The sequence below is a fragment of the Cherax quadricarinatus genome, chromosome 18 (genome assembly GCF_038502225.1).
Source record: "Cherax quadricarinatus isolate ZL_2023a chromosome 18, ASM3850222v1, whole genome shotgun sequence".
Lineage (NCBI taxonomy): Eukaryota > Metazoa > Arthropoda > Malacostraca > Decapoda > Parastacidae > Cherax > Cherax quadricarinatus.
Genome location: NC_091309.1, coordinates 20,546,396 through 20,568,421, shown reverse-complemented (window position 1 = coordinate 20,568,421; position 22,026 = coordinate 20,546,396). Strand labels below are relative to the sequence as shown.

General features: G+C 42.3%; 1 protein-coding gene across 1 annotated transcript in view; it reads right to left on the bottom strand.

Annotated features, from left to right (window-relative positions):
- The window catches only part of LOC128689434 (angiotensin-converting enzyme), an 87,793-nt gene extending 74,645 nt beyond the window's left edge, over positions 1–13,148 (bottom strand). Inside the window, exon 1 of the mRNA XM_053777738.2 lies at positions 13,021–13,148. Coding sequence (XP_053633713.1) covers positions 13,021–13,140 — 120 coding nt within the window. The 5' untranslated portion in view covers positions 13,141–13,148. The remainder of the gene's footprint in view (positions 1–13,020) is intronic.
- Positions 13,149–22,026: the final 8,878 nt, after the last annotated feature.

Genomic DNA, 22,026 nt, shown 5'->3' with positions numbered 1-22,026 from the left:
AGAGTAGAAATACTGGGGTGATGGAGGTGGTTGTGCAGGTGGCTGGGTGAAAGTTTCAGTGTTTCTAGTGTTGCTGTTGTCAGTAATGTAAGAGGCGCTGATGGTGGGAAGTAGCGGTGTTAGGAGTGAAAAACTGGTGGTTATATCAGACGTGGTGTTGGTGGTGGAAGTTGTAATGTGTTTGTAAGGTAGTTTATTTAGACTATGATGATGGTAGTTGTAACTGGTGATGGTTCTGGAGTGCATCTTAGTCTGTCTATTGTGGAGGTATTGACGGTAGTGTCTAAGTGGTGATGGTGACAGAACTGCTTGTGTTGCTCGTGGATGTGTTCAAGTAGTGGTGACAGAGGTGATGAGTAGTGGTGGTGGAAGTATCAGTGGTAGGAGTGGTGATAGTGGAAGTAGTGAGGGTGGGTCGAGATAGCTGAAGTGATGGCTGTGGTGGTGAATGTAGTGTTAGTGTTTATATGTCGTAGTTACAGAAGTGGTAAAAAGGGTGATGATGGGATTGGTGGTCATAATGATGAAAGCTGGGTGAAAGCTGCAATGGTGTTAAAACCGGTGTAAATGTTGGAACTGGTGGTGCAGGTCTCGTAACAGTTAGTAGTGGAATCTGTGGTGGGAGAGGTGGTGGACTGGTGTTGGTGGTAGAGACGTGTTGAAATTGGCGTTGATGGTGACAGTGTGAATGGTATTGACAGTGTCAGTGAGTGCGATTGATGTTTGTATTGGTCTTTGCCGTACTGGCGCTCAGGAAGTGGAGAAATAGTGCTAGTGGTAAATAGTGCTAGTAGTGGTAATTAGTGTGGTGGTTCTAGAGGTGTGGAATTACTTGTGGTATACACCAATATTTTTTCCCTTATTTTTACTCCTTACTATATTGAAACTTCTAAAACACCAGCTGAAACAATATACTAGAATTTACACATTTTCACTGCCCACATGATGCTGAGGCTCAGTTGGTTTCGTTGGTGAGATGTCCCAGGTGTACTGCAACCCACAACTCATCCTTCCCAGTAAAGATAAAACACCGCGTTCCTCTGTTTAATCTACTTAAGCTAAGAATTCTCAACTTTTCCTCCATCATTAACCCCCTCGGCTTGATGTATTTCTACGTTTACTCCTTTACTTCCATACAAAAAAATTATCGGCATCATAAAGGGACAAAAAAACAAGGTCAGAAAAATTTAATTGAATTATTATTCAGTTATCAGGTACATCAAATATTTACCCCTTGCCATGTAATTTGATACCCCCAAGGGGGTATATTTACCCCTAGTTGAGAATCACAGTCTTAAGCCATATTATCTGGATTCTATCTTATCCGTATCGCTCTTCCCCACACTGCCTACGGTGGGTGATACCGTACGTCTGCTCCTATCACTAACGCACCCAGAGATCCTTGTTTATACACATTTATCAATGATCCAGCAAGCTGTGTCCTGCCACCGATTGCTTTGCTTTAATTCCCCACAGATTTTCCCCGAAAACCCGGAGCTGGCGCCAAGGACACAAGAGAGCGAACATGTACTCGCCTAATTTTGTTAGTAGGGATCGATTCACAGCTCTTGGCCCCGCTTTTTAACTATGATCGACTTGCTGTACTGATTTCTGACCTTCAGAGCCTGAGCATTCTCTGGACACTGTATGCTATTCACTTCCACCATTCTTCTAGTTTCTTCCACTCATCACCCTGAGACTAAAACAAGTATTTTCTAACGTGGTTATCTACCTGGAGGGTGTTCAGGTGGTCAATACCGCGGCCCAGTCCATGACTAGGCCTCGAGGTGGATCAGGGCCTGATCAACCAGGCTGTTACTGCCGGCCGCACGCAATTCAACGTACGAACCACAGCCCGGCTGGTCAGGTACTGGGGCATATCTCTGTCTTTAGCTGTTATTTATATACTTGGCTTCTTCCCTTCGCATCTCAAACATTTAATCCTCTGAGTATTTTGTACGTCATGATCATATGCTCTCTGGCCATCCTCTAATGGTGTTTTTAGGTTAAGTTCCATAATTTTCTCCTTATAGTCCAGTTCCCTTAGTTTCAGCGCCAGTTTCGCTGTTAATGGATATTTGTTAAGCAGCTCTTGTGTAGCTAGTTTTGCTTATGTTGCTAAGTTGATACGGTTGATACGAATTAGTGACATACTTGGTGTGTTTGTGTATGTGTACTAATTTTTTTAGTCACCATATGTGGTTTCATGGGTCGATTCACAGCTCTTCTCACAGTGTGGTGGTTTAAATAGTGAAATGGTGCTAGTAGCGTGTGTGCTTGCTTGCTTGCGTGTTTTGCAATATGAAACTAGATGTATTCAAGGTATGACTCGTGAACACTGTTCTATAAGAGAACTGCTACGATGATCATTAGGCAGCGCCCGAGACTAATGATCGGGAAGTACTGCAACATTTTTCATAGATATATTAACTACATACTTTACCTAAGAAAACTATCAACAATCAGGATCATCTTATCAAAAACATAACCAAAGTGAAGTATCTCCAGAAAAATCAACCTTATAATACTGCCGCATTCAGCTAGAAATTTTGGCAACTGCACGAAAAACAATATTTCAGGTAGTAGGATGATTTTTCACCTCTACACAGAACTATATAAAATAATCTTTTGAACGTACAATCTATGTTTGCTACTCTTATTTCTATTAGTACTAGTCTATTCTGTGGTTATTATTATTATTAGTACTTTTGGTACTGCTATTATTATTATTACGGGGAAGCTATAAACCGCAGCAGACAAGAATCAGTTGGTATTTTCACCTACGTCATGCTTGGCTATTATCAAGACAAGCGACCATATTGGTGATACCAGAAAGTAAACGTATCATTATCAGATTATGAAAAAAACTGATTAAAACTTCAGAAAAGTTGAAAAAACTCAAAGTACCAAGATAGTACTGATATGCAGGAAATGCGAAATACGAAAGTTATGGTTAATAAATGGCGAAGGTTGATATTAAATGGTCACGAAATATCCACACTGAATTATTATTTTTATTTTTTCTTCACTACGTCCATGTACATCAGAGGATTTCTAAGTTACGAAAGTTTGGACATATACTCTGTGTTCATCAAGAACTGCAAGAAGCCCCTATCACGAGCCTTTTCCATCCTATGGAGAGGGAGCATGGACATGGGGGTCGTCCCACAGTTACTAAAAACAACAGACATAGCCCCACTCCACAAAGGGGGCAGTAAAGCAACAGCAAAGAACTACAGACCAATAGCACTAACATCCCATATCATAAAAATCTTTGAAAGGGTCCTAAGAAGCAAGATCACCACCCATCTAGAAACCCATCAGTTACACAACCCAGGGCAACATGGGTTTAGAACAGGTCGCTCCTGTCTGTCTCAACTATTGGATCACTACAAGGTCCTAAATGCACTAGAAGACAAAAAGAATGCAGATGTAATATATACAGACTTTGCAAAAGCCTTCGACAAGTGTGACCATGGCGTAATTGCGCACAAAATGCGTGCTAAAGGAATAACAGGAAAAGTCGGTCGATGGATCTATAATTTCCTCACTAACAGAACACAGAGAGTAGTCGTCAACAGAGTAAAGTCCGAGGCAGCTACGGTGAAAAGCTCTGTTCCACAAGGCACAGTACTAGCTCCCATCTTGTTCCTCATCCTCATATCCGACATAGACAAGGATGTCAGCCACAGCACCGTGTCTTCCTTTGCAGATGACACCCGAATCTGCATGACAGTGTCTTCCATTGCAGACACTGCAAGGCTCCAGGCGGACATCAACCAAATCTTTCAGTGGGCTGCAGAAAACAATATGAAGTTCAACGATGAGAAATTTCAATTACTCAGATATGGTAAACATGAGGAAATTAAATCTTCATCAGAGTACAAAACAAATTCTGGCCACAAAATAGGGCGAAACACCAACGTCAAAGACCTGGGAGTGATTATGTCGGAGGATCTCACCTTCAAGGACCATAACATTGTATCAATCGCATCTGCTAGAAAAATGACAGGATGGATAATGAGAACCTTCAAAACTAGGGAGGCCAAGCCCATGATGACACTCTTCAGGTCACTTGTTCTATCTAGGCTGGAATATTGCTGCACTCTAACAGCACCTTTCAAGGCAGGTGAAATTGCCGACCTAGAAAATGTACAGAGAACTTTCACGGCGCGCATAACGGAGATAAAACACCTCAATTACTGGGAGCGCTTGAGGTTCCTAAACCTGTATTCCCTGGAACGCAGGAGGGAGAGATACATGATTATATACACCTGGAAAATCCTAGAGGGACTAGTACCGAACTTGCACACGAAAATCACTCACTACGAAAGCAAAAGACTTGGCAGACGATGCACCATCCCCCCAATGAAAAGCAGGGGTGTCACTAGCACGTTAAGAGACCATACAATAAGTGTCAGGGGCCCGAGACTGTTCAACTGCCTCCCAGCACACATAAGGGGGATTACCAACAGACCCCTGGCAGTCTTCAAGCTGGCACTGGACAAGCACCTAAAGTCAGTTCCTGATCAGCCGGGCTGTGGCTCGTACGTTGGTTTGCGTGCAGCCAGCAGCAACAGCCTGGTTGATCAGGCGCTGATCCACCAGGAGGCCTGGTCACAGACCGGGCCGCGGGGGCGTTGACCCCCGAAACTCTCTCCAGGTAAACTCCAGGTATTAGTGTAACTGGGTTCGTAACAAATAAACAAGGATGATTTCTCACCGGCAGACAACAGAGAGAAGAAATCGGAATGGGGACCCAATACGAGCGGTGTGCCACAGTGGCCAGTGTTGGGACCTATGTTCACAATCTACATAAACGTAGGAGACTCAAACCTATGGCGACGTTTCGGTCCGACTTGGGCCATTAACTAGTCACATAAACGACAATGATGAGGGAATAAATAGCAACATGAGAAAGTTTACCGATGACACTAAAATAGGCCGTCCAAATAGTTTCCGATGTGGGCAATAAGAAAACTAAAATTGTGGTTGGAAAAATGGCAGATGCACTTCAGTGTAGACAAGTGTGTAAGGAAATAACTATGGCACTTATAAGTTAAACAAGTGCAGGTTTTTTGATGAAAGGATCCACTGACTAGTACAAGCTATAAATACAAAAAATATGTACACACGCATTTAATTTATGCTGAGTTCATATGCAGATTTTTAGATTAGATTCTGCTACCGAAGTGGCTAATTTATTGTGCACCCCATATCCATCCTGTGGACGGTAGCGAAAGAGAATATAGATACACAAAAGGCTTAGGAACTAGGCCCCAAGCATATTATGGAAATTTGGTATCTTATTTTCATGAATAAGATATCTTGACACGTCACAAAGGTTATTATACTATCTCTTTAATCCTCAGTAAGTGGACAATTAAGCACACAGTGTTTAATATAGTAACCATAGGGCTGACCACATTTTGCATTTGGCTTAATCATCATCTGTGTCTCCCAAACTACCCGAAGCACTTGTAACCAAGCCTAAACCTGGCCACTACATCAGTTAGTCTGTTCACACTGCAAGTTGCTCCATAAAAGTACTTATCTACCTTCATATGCAGAAAACTGAAGGAAATATAAATGCTCCAGTAGGACAAAAATCACATGTATCAGATTCACCACAGATGAACTTTTTTTTTATTCAAAATATAATCATCACAGGATCCAAACTAGCATTATTCTCATCAGTTTTTCCCTTTCAGAAAAGTACATCTCAACACCAGTTAAAGACAATTTTCACAGAAATGAATGACAATTTATGTTAATATTAATGAGTGGTTGAAAAACGTAAGGCATTGATGTGAAGGTTTCAGAGGAATAGGCAAAAAGCCGAAGATTTATTATTATTATATTTATCAAGAAGTGTTAAACCCATGAGGGTCAAAAAGCTGCTGGAAAATTGGAGGAAGTCAGGTTTGATCCGATCTTTGGATCAAAAGCCTTCACTGTCTTCTAAGGCTCTGATCCACCAGGAGGCCTGGTCACAGACCGGGCCGCGGGGGCGTTGGCCCCCGGAACTCTCTCCAGGTCCAGGTAAATACTTGAGGGGCAAGAGCAGTGAAAAATGCCACTGGTGAGCACTCCAACTCAAAATTATAGTAGCGAATTCGTGTAGGAAGAATACTTTAAAAACGAGACGTGTCGCATTGATCCAACTCACTCTGTTAAAACTCTCATTTATTAGAAACCTGCGGCCCACAATAACCAGTTCTGCTAAAATTCTCACTCATTAGCAATCTGCGGCCGAATTCCGATTAATGGAGTCACGTGAAAGCACTATAAATGACTTAAGCTGTATGAGTTTCTTTTTACTGGTACTGTTAGCCGGCACACTCCTGTACTGCTAATTTTCTTTACCCTTTCTAATTTGAGCCCACCTGGCGTCACCTGAGCCACTTATATCTGTGAAAGGCTCTGGGGATCACTGCGCCTGTTGCGTGGTCGCGGACTAGGCCTCCTAAACTAGACAGGAAATATTACATGGATAAGAACGATTATGAAACAGATGAAAACTAAATGTATTCCGGTCACCGTGCGATCCGAGAAAGGTATCCCTGCATTCCCTAACCCTAGTTGCCTGTGCCTCAATGCACGCGACTGGAACAGTGCAGAGTGCAGCATAAGTTGATAATGCAGTAAAATATTAGCACTGAAGATCAGAAGGTAATCAGAAAAGGCATTCACAAATCATATGGAAACAAATATTCAAATTTCTCAAACAAAAATAGTAAATTAAGACGCAGCCCAAATCTAATTCAAACTTTTCAAGGAGAACAGAGACCAATATCGTAACATACATTAGCACATTAAATTTGAAGCCGCTCAGAAGTTACATTTTCAAGTTATGAGCATGGAAGCTTTGAGGTTAATCAGATGCGACACTCAGAAATCATGGCATCATAAGCAGTATTTCAATTTTTCCTATTACCTAAAAAAAAAAAAAAAAAAAAAAAAAAAAAAAAAAAAAAAAAAAAAAAAAAAAAAAGGGGACCAACGCAGGCCAAAATCAATCCAAACTTTTATCTAAAACTGAATAGCTTTTAATAGAGTAAGGATAGTAATTAATTATGTAAGTTTCATGTAAACTTAGTGTACATATTATACAAATTTTTAACAATGGTCTTAGGGCACACAGATGTTACAGGCGCATAAAAGAATATTAAGTCGATTTATCTTAAGATAACCAAATAAAGTCAAACACTCTAACTAATTTCTGATCACAAGAGTATTCAGTTAATTCACAGAAAAAAAACTTTTTAACAAAACTGGTGTATGATAACCTACACAACCGAACATCAAAAGAATTCTTTTCTCTAAGGAAAACACAGCAGCACTAAAAGGTTAAATTTGACCAGATGCATTTTCCAGTTATTGCACATAACCCAACAAAATTTGTCACTACACAGCCTAAACTCATTAAACGTTCCGTCCATTTCATACGATGCGTCAACACTGAAGGCTGTTGCCGGTCCCAATTGATATATTTTAATCGGGGGAAAGCACTAAACCCGTAGGGATCATATAGCCTACGCCACTGAGAGTTATGGAAGTTATCCGAGTCATTCCAGGATACTAGGCATGGGTTCAACAACTTTGGCTATTGTGCATATGAACATGACAAAACTTCCAAGAATCTGGTCCTCGTTACCGTGCACAAGTGCTAAAAACTTGAAACCGATTGGATGAGGCGTTCTCGAGTTATGAGAGAAATAAACAAAAACAAACAAATTTTATTTCTTTGCAAGATTATGAAATTACAATAATGAGTTGCAGTGCAAATAGAGCCACTATCATGCCTAGGCATTATGGGCAGACTTACTTAATACTAAAGAAATTGATCATAGTTTAAGTTGTACATCTTTTTTGTTTGTAGCAGACAGTAATTTTACTCTACAATAGTTTCAATAATGAATACTGAAATTGTATTATGGGAATATAACATTGTGAGTTGTTGAAAGTAGTTTACAGTATGAGAATGCTACAATTGGGTGTAAGGCAGTATTGTTTTGGGTAGGTATTTATACTACAATGTAGTATTAATAATGTATGAACTTTGGGCGTCTAGATTTGAAGTTTTAAGATTTAGGTAATTGGGAGATTTTTGGTAAAGTTAAATACTGAGTATTGAGTATTTAGTTTAGGGTGATTAGGTGGTTTTTGAGAAGAGCCTTAAATTGGTGTTCAGACCTGGTTACTCTAGTATTTACTGGTAATGAATTCCAAAATTTGGGGCCCTTTATGTGCAAAGAGTTTTTACACAGTGAGATATGGACACGGAGTACATCAAAAAGAGATCTGTGTCTTGTGTTGTGGTCGTGTGTCCTGTTAAGGGTGATGAGAAGTTTGAGTGGAGGGTTTATGTTTGAGTGTAGTGTTCTATGTATGTAGTAGGCACATGAATAAGTATGGATGTCCTTAACGGTGAGCAGTTTTAGACTTTTGAATATTGGTAGAGTATGCTGTCGAGAGTGGGAATTTGTTATCATTCTGACTGCAGTAAAAATTTCAAGAAAGAACAAAATCAGGTAACCTCTTAAAGTCCCTCCCATCGGAGATACCTAAAAAGGCAATTGTCAATTGTACTGCATGTAAGTAGAAGTTTTTAAGACTAAATTTACATGCCACCTGACTCGTTCATGATAAAAAAAAAATCAGCGGTCTTGCTAAGTGGCAAAACATTTTAACAGACTTCCGTTTCATCCTCGTAAGACAGTACGATAGCACTTTCCTGAGGGGTTGCCTGCAACACAATCTTCTTCACCTGATCCCGCCTGACTCACCTTGGCCCAGTATTGCGGCACCTAACCATATCCTGCCTAACTTGACTTCCTCACCCATCACCTACAGCTTCACCAATACTGAGCTGCGCTTCACCCTCTCACCCGCGCCTCACACTCCAACATCTCACGCTATGAGCTCCTTCCCTGTATCAAACCTAATTACCTCAGCCACAGTAGATACTCAACTCGGAGGTTGTGTCCACCGCCTCAGTGAACCCATCTCTGCTCATGATCCCACCATCACCGCAATAGACCCACTACAACTTTAGTGAGCCCACTAGCACCACCGCATCAACGGACTCACCATCACAGCGTCAACGGACTCACCAGCACCGTGTCAACGGACCCACCAGCACGACGTCAATGAACTCACCAGCATCTCGTCAACGGACTCGCCAGCATCATGTAAACGGACTCACCAGCACCGCGTCAATGGACTCACCAGCACCGCGTCAACGGACTCACCAGCATCGTGTCAACGGATTCAACAGCACCGTGTCAACGGACCCACCAACACCGCGTCAACACTTACCAGCAACGTGTCAACGGACCCACCAGCACCGCGTCAACAGATTCACCAGCATAGTATCAACGGATCCACCAGCATCGCGTCAACGGACCCACTAACACCATGCTAAGAGCTGCGTCAAGACGGGTGACCTTGACGCACTGCGCACGGGAGGACGTTCTTCCTACTGTTTTTTTTTTTTAACGCTGCATGTTGACTCTGGCCCTGAGTTCAGTTATGTGGCCTGGTCCATGGCTGAGGATTGGTCCTCCTTGCTTCTGATAGGTTGAGGAAAAGTTCTGATGGGGCTGATGGACTCTGCCTGCCTCTGCCGAGACGAGAGGTTCTGATGGGATGAGGTGGGCTCATGGGTGTGCAGAGCTTCTTTTAGTAAAACTGAATACATCAGCGGGATGCTGTTACCCTTTTATATTATTACACATCGAGAGCAAAGCTGGTTGTTTCTGTCATATTCCACCACAAACGATGGGGTACATCAGTCGTGTTGAAATCTGTCAGCCTGAGCTGGGATAGTCCAGTAGGGCAATGAAGATATGGTCAAGTATCTCATCAAAGGTTCATCAGCTACGGCAGCTTTAAATAAGGTGAAGAGCTCTGGTGAGGTAGGGAGGGGCCCTAATGAGGTAACAACAGGAAGCTTTAGTCCACTTGAGATGGAATGTAAGGGATGGATTAATACAAGAGTTCCTTGTTCCTTCATTATGGAGAATGGGACGAGCTAGCTCTACAGACTGAAGGGGCAGAAAGCCTTGGCCGTGAGTGAACAGGCCAAACCTTGGCCGAAGGCAGAAGACGAGACTCATTCCTAGCTGAAAGTGTATGGTGTTGGGAGACCGGTTTCAGAGAAGCAACCCTTTCATTGAAAAGGTTGCCAAAGGATCCCAACCCTTGAAACAGTTGCTGAAGGATCCCAACCCTTGAAACAGTTGCTGAAGGATCCCAAAGCCTTGAAACAGTTGCTGAAGGATCACAACCCTTGCAACGGTTACTGAAAGATCACAAACAACCCTTGAAACGGCTGCTACAGGATCACAACCTTTGGAAGCGTTGCTAAAGGATCACAACCCTTGAAAGGGTTGCTGAAGGATCACAACCCTTGAAAGGGTTGCTGAAGGATCACAACCCTTGAAACGATTGCTGAAGGATCATAACCTCTGAAACGGGTGCTGAAGGATCATAACCCATGGAACGAGTGCTGAAGAATTGCAACCCTTGGAACGGATGCTGAAGGATCATAACCCTTGAAACGGTTGCTGAAGGATCATAACCTCTGAAACGGTTGATGAAGGATCACAACCCTTGAAACGGGTTGTGAAAATAGGTATTCAAGAGACGCAGCTGGAAGTTAAAGCCACAGGAATGTCAGAAAGTATTTCTTCAGTCTCAGAATGGTAGGGAAGTGGAATAATCTCGATGAAGTGGTGGAGGCAGGCCCCATACATAGCTTTAAGAGCAGGTGCGACAGGGCCCATGAGGTTTGGAGTGAATCTGACAAGCGGCAGACTGAGGAGTGGGGTCAGGAGGTAAGACTTGACCGTATATAGGCGAGTACATAGGTGACCGTTCGTGATGTGACATGACGTTCACTATCACAATAGGTTAAGTCGGTAGGTCATAGGAATACACAGCAGCCCATTCTCGCACCAGGAAGATGGGCTGTGATAAGCAGTCTATCCATCCTCCTAATGAACGTCAGAACGTCACTCTGGCTAAGAACGTCAAATATGTGACTGTGAGACTGAAATGAAAAAAATGTGTATTTGACTGCTTCGCTGGGCGGTTCGTTCGCACTTCAAACGTTTCTATCGACTTTATTAATTATTGCATCTGTTGGCGTTTTGGAATTTTAGAAATGGCTAAATTTTGCCGATAGACACAATCCAACCTAAATAACTTATAACGAGAAATTTACCTAAAATCGTTCAGAAATCAAACGTTTACATCCGGGTGGATTGAGTACAAAGAGGGACAAACGTTCACAATTCAGCGTTGCCTATTTTCCAGAGCCACCTCATTGCCATACGTATTGAAGCCGTTATTTTGTAATTTGCTTTTCACAAGTGTATGTAATTTGACTTAAACCTAAGTTAACTTAATTTAAAATAAAGAAAAATAGCATCTGATAAAAACTGGAAGCGTTAAGAAATTGACGTAACAACAAGATTTTGTTGAAATCTCTTGCACAGGTCAGGACAGACCTGAATCAGCGGAGCCATCCCTTGGACTTTTACTAAAGATGAGAGATTTCCTTTACATATTACAGTAACCATCAATGGCTCACTTATGTCTGTTGATATTAATCCTGTAACTATATTTATATATAATTATATTCCCCTACAGTAAAAGGAATCTAAGTAAATCACTATCAAAATGCCAATATCCAAGAATATAATTTTTTCCAGATTATAGAGAATGTTACGAAAGCTTTCGCCTTATTGCATTTCTCTCTCCAGGTTCCCCTTTCGCTTGAGAAGACCTGACTCTTTACTAATACACAAGCAATTAAGTACCCTCTCTCTCCCACCCACTTTTTTTTATTCCTCCTCTCCCATCCTGGTGATATATTTTATAAACAATTATTTCACGTTATAAATGTGAAGTGATTTATTTAACACTGCATTCACTGCGATCGATGATTTATTGGAGATTAAGATCTTGGGCATGAGATGAAGTATGGCACTGAGTATGATGAAGAGGAGGGTGGCATTATGGTGAGGAATGGTAGGGGTGGCATTATGGTGAGGAATGGTAGGGGTGGCATTATGGTGAGAAATGGCAGCAGTGGCATTATGGTGAGGAATGGTAGTGGTGCCACTGAATATGATGAGGGGCAATGAGGGTGGCATCATGTAGTATAATAAGGGGGAGTGAGGATGGCACAACGTGAGGGGGGGATAGGAGTGTAGTGAAAGTACCACCGAGAATGATGGAGAACAGGTAATTAGGTTTGATCCGAAAAGAGGGTAGCTCAAATTCCTTGGAGGAAGAGCCCTTCACCAGCATCAAGACAACCTTTATTCTGGTGGGAATAGCAGGTGGCAGCCAGGAAGTATCACCCCTCACCCCGTCCCACCAGCAGGGCTCTCAGGTGAGTATATCAACGATCCAAAATAGCTTCAAAAAGATGTTAAACTAAATTCTATATTCATTTAAATTATTGTTTTTATTTATTTACTGATCAATAAAATGCTCAACGATAAAACATCTTTCCAAATCACGGAACGGGAAGGGCTTAAACCCATGGCAAGTGATCCTAAAACTCACAATTCTTTTTACGATTTCGTTAATCCAGCATCTTTCCATTTCTTAACCAAACTGATGCTCGACCTGAAAGCAATTACTCTTTTTTGTGGTGGGAAATTTTAAGAGTGAACAAAATAAGTCAATGAAGCACTCCTAACCTTTAAATATGATTATATTATATAAAAAAAAGTTTTGGTTCTAATGTATCATAAGATTCACAAGTAGAAGTACATCGCTAAACCGACATTCCCTTCACCAGCAAGCCAGAGAAATTCATAGCCGCACACTGTAGTTTGGCAAGTATTGTCCACAAGTATGAAAGATACAGAATACAGATACAGAGCAAGTCTTTATTAAAGGCAACATTTAGTTCTGTGTAGAGCTTTATCGTCACAACTTGACAACGATCTACCCAGAACGAAACACAGTCTATAATAAAGGTTTGGTATGCACTCTCACCTCGACACCTCTAGAGGAGAAGATAGCAGCACAAGTGTTAGGAAGTGAACCATACACAAACACCACAACACACAACAGCACTACGTCCTTCCTATAACCTGTCATGGTGGTAACTGACATCAGCCTGGCTGGCGCTCCTTTTATAACCTCTCCCGAGGTTGGTCACTGCATCTTCCTGAGTCTCGCCGCTTCTCATTTTTTATCGTCTGGCGTTGATGTTTATGTTCAAAATACATAAGTAAAGATTGACTTTTACTATGTCGTTATCAATATGGGTATTTGTATATTTACCTCATTATTTAACCTTTCCATTCATATTCCAAAGAAAATTTTTGTATATACTATTAAATATGTTCTTGTGAATAATAATGTATGATCTTTGCTAAAAAATACACCAAATGAATAACACGGTTTTGTAGCCTTGAAATATACATATTTTATCTTCTGTTACAGACCCGTTTTTTGTCAAAAAAAAGTGACCTCCTGCAATTTCGTAACAAACATCCTGATGTTATCTATAACATTGTGAAGACAGTTCTTCTGTAAGTGTCCCCAATATGGAAACATTGGTGGTGTAGGGCAAGACTCAGGACCCGGAGCGTTCTGCTCGACCTTCAGCATCATCTTACCTGAAACTGTTTTTCCTGCTGTTATATTCCCACCTTCACTGTCTCAACACTCACTCCAGTGATAATCATTTTAAGTTGACTTACGAAATCGTAATGACACGATGGCAAACAAACTATACTACGGGTGGGGATAGAACCCGCGATCAGAGACTCGCTGATCGCGGGTTCTAACCCCACCCGTGGTATAGTTTATTATCATTTTACTAAGGCGGTCACCGGTAACACTGTAAAAAGGAAAAAAAAAGTGCACGTTACAACTGAAACATTTCTTTAAAAATTTAAGCTGAGGAAGACGAAGGTTTTGTTCGAAATTTAATCTGGAGAACTAGTGTGGAAAATTGCATTTATCTGTATGTATAATTATGTACATAACAGCAAATGAACATAGATAATTATTATTTATCAGTTAGACAAGTAGGAATTTGGGACACCTAGGTCGCAAAAATGTCCCCCTTCGATACCTACCACTGTCATATCCACAAGTTGCTCTGGACCTATTAATTACCAATGAAATATGTATAACCAGGAATACTGGTAAATATATAAATTTTGTGGACTGTATATTAAAAATAATAAATGGTTATATATATACACAATTACATAACAGAAGGAAAATATATCTTAATATCACTCACCAATTTGACTGGAGATTAATGTGTATCATACTCAGAAAACCTCACTCTAACTAAATCTATGAAAATAATGCTGGCCAGAATTATACACAAATCTAGAGAGCTTATCTGAGGTTCCTGGAGCTGTCTTGTCCAGTAGTCTGATATCTCAAGTTATGCAGGAATGCACATCCACCAATTTCGCCTCCTATTTGAGAGGTGTCAGCACAATTTTAACCTCTAGAGCACGAAAAATTCTTTCCCATTCACCAACGTTTCTAATACAAAATTCAAAACCAAGATGGCGAGTGTCTCTTCTTTTTTTTCGATAACATACTTCTTTTAAAAATACAATATAGGGCATCTATTTACCTATAAATTACCGTATTTCCGGAAAATATATACAGTATTTTCCACAACTAGTAACCCAGTCCAATACCCAATAAAGCGATGTCATTAGACTATCTGAGTTATCTCCACTGGCGGTTCCTTAATTCTCTTCCCCCAGGATGCGACCCATACTAGTAGGCTAACACCCAGGTGCCTACTCCTGCTAGGTGAATAGGGGTAGCTGGTGTAAGGAAAGATACCCAAACTTTCCACTCATCTGGGGATCGAACCCTGGTCCCTCAGTGTGGGAAATGAGACCGTTACCAATACTAGTATTATAATTTACCTACACACTAGGATTATAATTTACCTACACACTAGTATTATAATTTACCTACACACTAGTATTATAATCTACCTGCACACTAGTATTATAATCTACCTACACACTAGTATTATAATCTACCTAGATAGAAGTATAATCTAGATGTGAAATACGACTTGGTTGTATTTATCTTCAAAATTTTTGCCAAGTAAATTAATTTAACTGAACTGAGAGTGTAAAACTTAGGTTAAGAACAGAGTCAGCATAAAAGGGGGACTAAAGCAGGTGAGAACTGAGATTTGAAGATGTGGGCAAGACTGTGTGTCAGCTGCTGACCTTGAGAGATTACAAGCAAAATAGGATGAGCCTATTGCATGATTGTTTCCTTTTGCTTATTGTGATTAACTTAAAAGCAAATTTATATTATTGTATTCATTGGGAGGTGCTAAACCTGTATTGGTCATACAGCGTCTTAGGAATGCTTAATAATAAGGTTTGATCCAAGGAAGGTGAGGGTAGCTCCAGTTCCATCACCATCATTGAAGGGGCCAATTAAAATTTTTCGTGTCAAATTAAGGAAGTGAAGAATGAAATACATCCAACTTTCGAATACTAAAATTTGCTCATAGCATTTCATTAGTACTCTAAGAATGACACTTCCTGAGTATTGTTTAGGCCGGGCACCTGGATCATGACCCAGTGCTCAGCTGCTGACAGTAGCTTTCATTGACCTCAATTTGAGCTCTCATTATATTAGGGAAGTATTAATCTTCTGAACAGTTTATATCCTTGTCTCCAATCTACAGTCCTTTGTATCCTTCTATATATTATAACGTAGACGCTCAGTGCCGAATGACCCACAGTGGTTTAGCGCTTCTTGGTGGCTATATAATAATATAACACAGTAGAGTGTGTTCCGGTTAAATGCTGCAGTGACAGAATAGTTTACTTACAAAAGGTTTTGCACACTGCAGTAACAAATCAGAGTAACTTTTCATACAGCCTCGCCGTGGTGCAGACCTAATTATCTGCTATTGTCTCATCGTATTTCACTGTCTATTTATGTCACGATCTCTTACACTAGCCGTTCACTAGCTCACTGGGTATCTTTACCACTTCCAATATACCCCTCTCTATTCATTATCTTTGGAGACTGACACCTGGCAGCTTGTTTACTGGCCATCTAACTCTCTCCACTTTAGGTATCTGTCGCCTGAATTAAATATAACCTAACGGCTCCTAGAAAGATCAGGCAACACTGAATCCCACAAAATGCCAGTGGTAGGAGCATTACAACTTTCTTGTATAATAAATGGACTCGCGTACATTACACAGTATTTTTCTAATCAGCATCAGTAGATGTACACATCGACTCTCGCAACAATAATGAATACATGACTGTCATTATTATATTAATAAGAAAGTGCTAAGCCCGTAGGAGCCACACAGCTCTTGATGACTAGGAGGTAGATTTTATCCAAGGAAGAGGCGGGTATCTCCAATTCCTTAGATCAAGAGACCTTCACCAGTACCAAGGCGCTTCCCTTGAAAGGAAGACCAGTGACGCTAGTGAAACAATTCGTATTTTTTCTGCCTGATCCCTCAAGGGGGTTTCCTTGATGCTGGTAAAGGGGATCTTAATCTAAGGAATTAGACCTATGCTCCATCTCCCTGAGTCGAGTCTGAATGCCTTCCGTTCCACCAGGCCCTGTATGACCTCTACGGCTTTAGCGCTCCCCATAAATGTAATAATAATAATTAGCTGCATGATTCACATTTTTCTCGGCTTAGAATTAACTTGTGTGGTGACTGGAGCAACAAGAAGACAAATGAAGGTAAAGACACTTAACACCAAGCAAGCCTTTTAGACGATGTTAGGCTCAAGCATAACTTGAGTGAAACGCCTAAAATAAGGACTTACCTGGTATTACATGCGTTTATACCCAGCTTAGGTTTGGTATGATGACCAGTACCACACCGAGTATATGTAGGGGCGAGGCACATGTTTTCCATGGCATTAATCTTCGTCTATAAGATTGGACACGCAGGTTATATACTTTTTAAGTGTATTTATCATCGTATATCTACTGAGAGCTTAATCTTCAGCTGTTGGGATTATAATTTACATGGCGGTTAAAAATCTGGGTTAAATGCGGATTTGATGACCCTTAAATAATAATTATTAATTAAGAGGTTATCACTTTCCCATAAATTAATTAAAAAATAATAACATGTGGGGGACATTAATGATCCAGGATGCAGGAAACGTCGTCTTGTGTTCATTTTCAGTTTGTGGCTTGTGAATGATGCCAGTCACAGTACTGTCTTTCATCCCTAAAACCATGATCTGCCTACATCACACCTTGACCTGCCTACATCACACCTTGACCTGCCTACATCACACCTTGACCTGCCTACATCACACCTTGACCTGCTTACACCACACCTTGACCTGCCTTCATCACACCTTGACCTGCCTACATCACACCTTGACCTGCTTTCTTCACACCTTGACCTGCCTTCATCACACCTTGACCTGCTTTCATCACACCTTGACCTGCCTCCATCACACCTTGACCTGCCTACATCACACATTGACCTGTCTTCAAAACACCTTGACCTGCCTACATTATACCTTGACCTGCCTATATTACACCTTGAGGAGGGGATATTAAGGTGGTTCAGTCATTTAAAGAAGATGGAGCAAAATAGGATGACTTGGAGGGTATATAACTCTGTAGTGGAAGGAAGGAGGGGTAGGGGGTCGTTCTAGGAACTACAGTAAACTCCCAACATATATACGCTGAGAGAAATACACTTCTCGGTGTATATGTAGTGTATATCTGATTTACTCAAATGGGTTTAACGTTTTTTTGTCAATTAGTAAAAATAATAATATAAAATAAAATGCGGTTTTTATTCTTTCTTGAGAAGTTAATATATAATAAAACAAATAAAGAGAACGTGCCTACATCACACCTTGACCTCCCTACATCACACCTTGACCTCCCTACATCACACCTTGACCTCCCTACATCACACCTTGACCTCCCTACATCACACCTTGACCTCCCTACATCACACCTTGACCTCCCTACATCACACCTTGACCTCCCTACATCACACCTTGACCTGCCTACATCACACCTTGACCTCCCTACATCACACCTTGACCTGCCTACATCACACCTTGACCTCCCTACATCACACCTTGACCTCCCTACATCACACCTTGACCTCCCTACATCACACCTTGACCTCCCTACATCACACCTTGACCTGCCTACATCACACCTTGACCTCCCTACATCACACCTTGACCTCCCTACATCACACCTTGACCTCCCTACATCACACCTTGACCTCCCTACATCACACCTTGACCTCCCTACATCACACCTTGACCTCCCTACATCACACCTTGACCTCCCTACATCACACCTTGACCTCCCTACATCACACCTTGACCTGCCTGCATCACACCTTGACCTGCCTGCATCACACCTTGACCTCCCTACATCACACCTTGACCTCCCTACATCACACCTTGACCTGCCTGCATCACACCTTGACCTGCCTGCATCACACCTTGACCTCCCTACATCACACCTTGACCTCCCTACATCACACCTTGACCTGCCTGCATCACACCTTGACCTGCCTGCATCACACCTTGACCTGCCTGCATCACACCTTGACCTGCCTGCATCACACCTTGACCTGCCTACATCACACCTTGACCTGCCTGCATCACACCTTGACCTGCCTGCATCACACCTTGACCTGCCTGCATCACACCTTGACCTGCCTGCATCACACCTTGACCTGCCTGCATCACACCTTGACCTGCCTGCATCACACCTTGACCTGCCTACATCACACCTTGACCTGCCTGCATCACACCTTGACCTGCCTGCATCACACCTTGACCTGCCTGCATCACACCTTGACCTGCCTGCATCACACCTTGACCTGCCTGCATCACACCTTGACCTGCCTGCATCACACCTTGACCTGCCTGCATCACACCTTGACCTGCCTACATCACACCTTGACCTGCCTGCATCACACCTTGACCTGCCTGCATCACACCTTGACCTGCCTGCATCACACCTTGACCTGCCTACATCACACCTTGACCTGCCTGCATCACACCTTGACCTGCCTGCATCACACCTTGACCTGCCTGCATCACACCTTGACCTGCCTACATCACACCTTGACCTGCCTGCATCACACCTTGACCTGCCTGCATCACACCTTGACCTGCCTACATCACACCTTGACCTGCCTACATCACACCTTCACCTCCCTACATCACACCTTGACCTGCCTGCATCACACCTTGACCTGCCTGCATCACACCTTGACCTGCCTACATCACACCTTCACCTCCCTACATCACACCTTGACCTCCCTACATCACACCTTGACCTGCCTATATCACACTTTGACCTGTCTTCATCACATCTTGACCTGCCTACATCACATCTTGACCTGCCTACATTACACCTTGACCTGCCTACATTACACCTTGACCTGCCTGCATTACACCTTGACCTGTCTACATTACACCTGAACCTGCCTACATTACACCTTGACCTGCCTACATTACACCTTGACCTGCCTGCATTACACCTTGACCTGTCTACATTACACCTGAACCTGCCTACATTACACCTTGACCTGCCTGCATCACACCTTGACCTGCCTGCATTACACCTTGACCTGCCTACGTTACACCTTGACCTGCCTACATTACACCTTGACCTGCCTACATTACAACTCGACCTCCCTACATCACACATTGACCTGCCTACATTACACCTTGACCTGCCTGCATTACACCTTGACCTGTCTACATTACACCTGAACCTGCCTACATTACACCTTGACCTGCCTACATTACACCTTGACCTGCCTGCATTACACCTGAACCTGCCTACATTACACCTTGACCTTCCTATATCACACATTGACCCGCCTACATCACACTTTGACCTGTCTACATCACACCTTGGTCTACCTAAATTACACCAAGGGCTGTCTGCATGAAATCTTGACCATCTCTCAAAACAAACCCATAAACCGCATATTAGGCCTCATTAGCGGTATAATCTGTTGATATACAAAAAGGCTGAGGCAGCAATAGACATAACCTGAATAACTTGCCTCAATTAAAGGTACCCGAGGCAGCAACAAACTTTGGAATTAAATCTTGGTGGTTTATTAATTTCATTCTTTCACTTGAGGAGGCGTTAAATTACTGTAGGGATCATGTAGCTCCTGGGAAATGACAAGCGGTCCGGCCCGATCCAAGGAAAGAGAGGATTGCTCCAAATCCATGGATCACTAGCCCTTCACCAGCGTCAGGCGCCCCCTCCCCTTCCCCAAGAAGGGCAGCAGGTGATGAAGGAGACTCGTTTTAGTTACTGTTTTCTTGCAGCTTGACATAGCAAATTGCAAAAAGCAGTGTGGAAGTTTCCTACACTTTAGATTCGGCGGAAATGAATTATTGTAATCATGGGGCAGTACTAAGCTCGGGAAGGGTCATAAAGCATCTTAGAAGGGAGAGGCAATCAGATTTGGCTTCAGGAAGGGAACTGTAGCTCCAGTTCCTTGGTTGAAGAGCTCTTCATAGGCATGATGGTATCCCACATGATGGGGTGAGGGTGGTAACAAGCTTCATAGCGAGTGAATGAGCAGAGGACAAGACAGCAAGTGATACACACCACCTGCTAGTGTTCCTCCCCCCCACCACCACCTAGATGGCGTTGCATCACTACGCTTGGCACAACTCTCTCTTTCTCTCTTTCTCTCTCTCTCTCTCTCTCTCTCTCTCTATCTATCTATCTATCTATCTATCTATCTATCTATCTATTTATCTATCTATCTATCTATCTATCTTTACTATTCCTTTTAAGAGTAGGTCAATTGAAGCTAGCGAAATGCTCTTGATCCAAGGAACTGGAGCTAACCTTCCTTCCACGGCTCAGACCTGATTACCAACCCCTCCCATTCACTACCCATGAATATAATTATAAGCATCACATAGGAAATTATTACTACATATACAGACTTATAAGCATTACACAAATAACCCGCTCATAGGAGAAAGAAACTTACGGCGACGTTTCAGTCCGACATTGGACACTGACTTGTCACACGGAGCCCCAAGACTGTGTGTGGCTATTAAGGCCTTATTTGTATGATAAGGGACTACAAAGGGGACGATGATGTTCATCTGAGTCAGGACTCTTTACTGCGCACAGATTAATTTAAGAGCACTGAACTTCCTTGAAAAACGTGGAATAAGTGAAGCTATAGTTAATGGGTAAAAAATAAACAAGGTATATGAATCTCTGGTGGACGGAAGAGGTAGAAGGGGTCGTCCCAGGAAAGGTTGGGGGGAGGGGGGAGGGGGGAGGGGGGAGGGGAGGGGGGAGGGGGGAGGGGGAGTAAAGGTTCTAAGTGCTAGGGATTTGGACACACTACAGACTTGTGTGTGCGCGTTAGGTAGAAGTGGAAGGAAGTGGTTTTTATGACTTGGCGTGCTGTTAGAGCGTTAACGAGGTAACATTGTGAAGGAATTCAGGGAAACCAGTTAGCCGGACTGGAGTCCTCGAAGTGGAAGTGCAGTGCTTATACTCCTAAGGAGGGGTGGGAATGTTGCAGGCTGGAGGGCCATCTGGCAAGACAGTGGTTAAATGAGAGTGATAGTGAAAGTGTTTCCTCTTTTTTGGGGGTCACTTTACCTCGGTGGGAGACGGCCGGTGTGTTAAAAAATAAAAAAAAAACATGCTTGTCAAAAGAGTTTTAGTTGATTGGAACAAACTGTCAAGTAGCATCAGTGAAACAAATACTGAACAGAACTCTCTAACTGGAGATTAAGAGATTACATTTATGGACAGGTCTTATTTATAAGAGGGTTAGGTAGAGAAGGAAATGGGTATGTTATCTTTGGGCTGGGATGGAGGGTATGGTTACCGATAGCAGACTGGGAAACATCAGTCCTGGTAATGGAAACAACCCTATTAAAAGTTTCATCATTCTAGGAAATGATGCTGGAAAGCATAGGGGAGAGGACCTTCCTTCTGGGTACACTACAGTG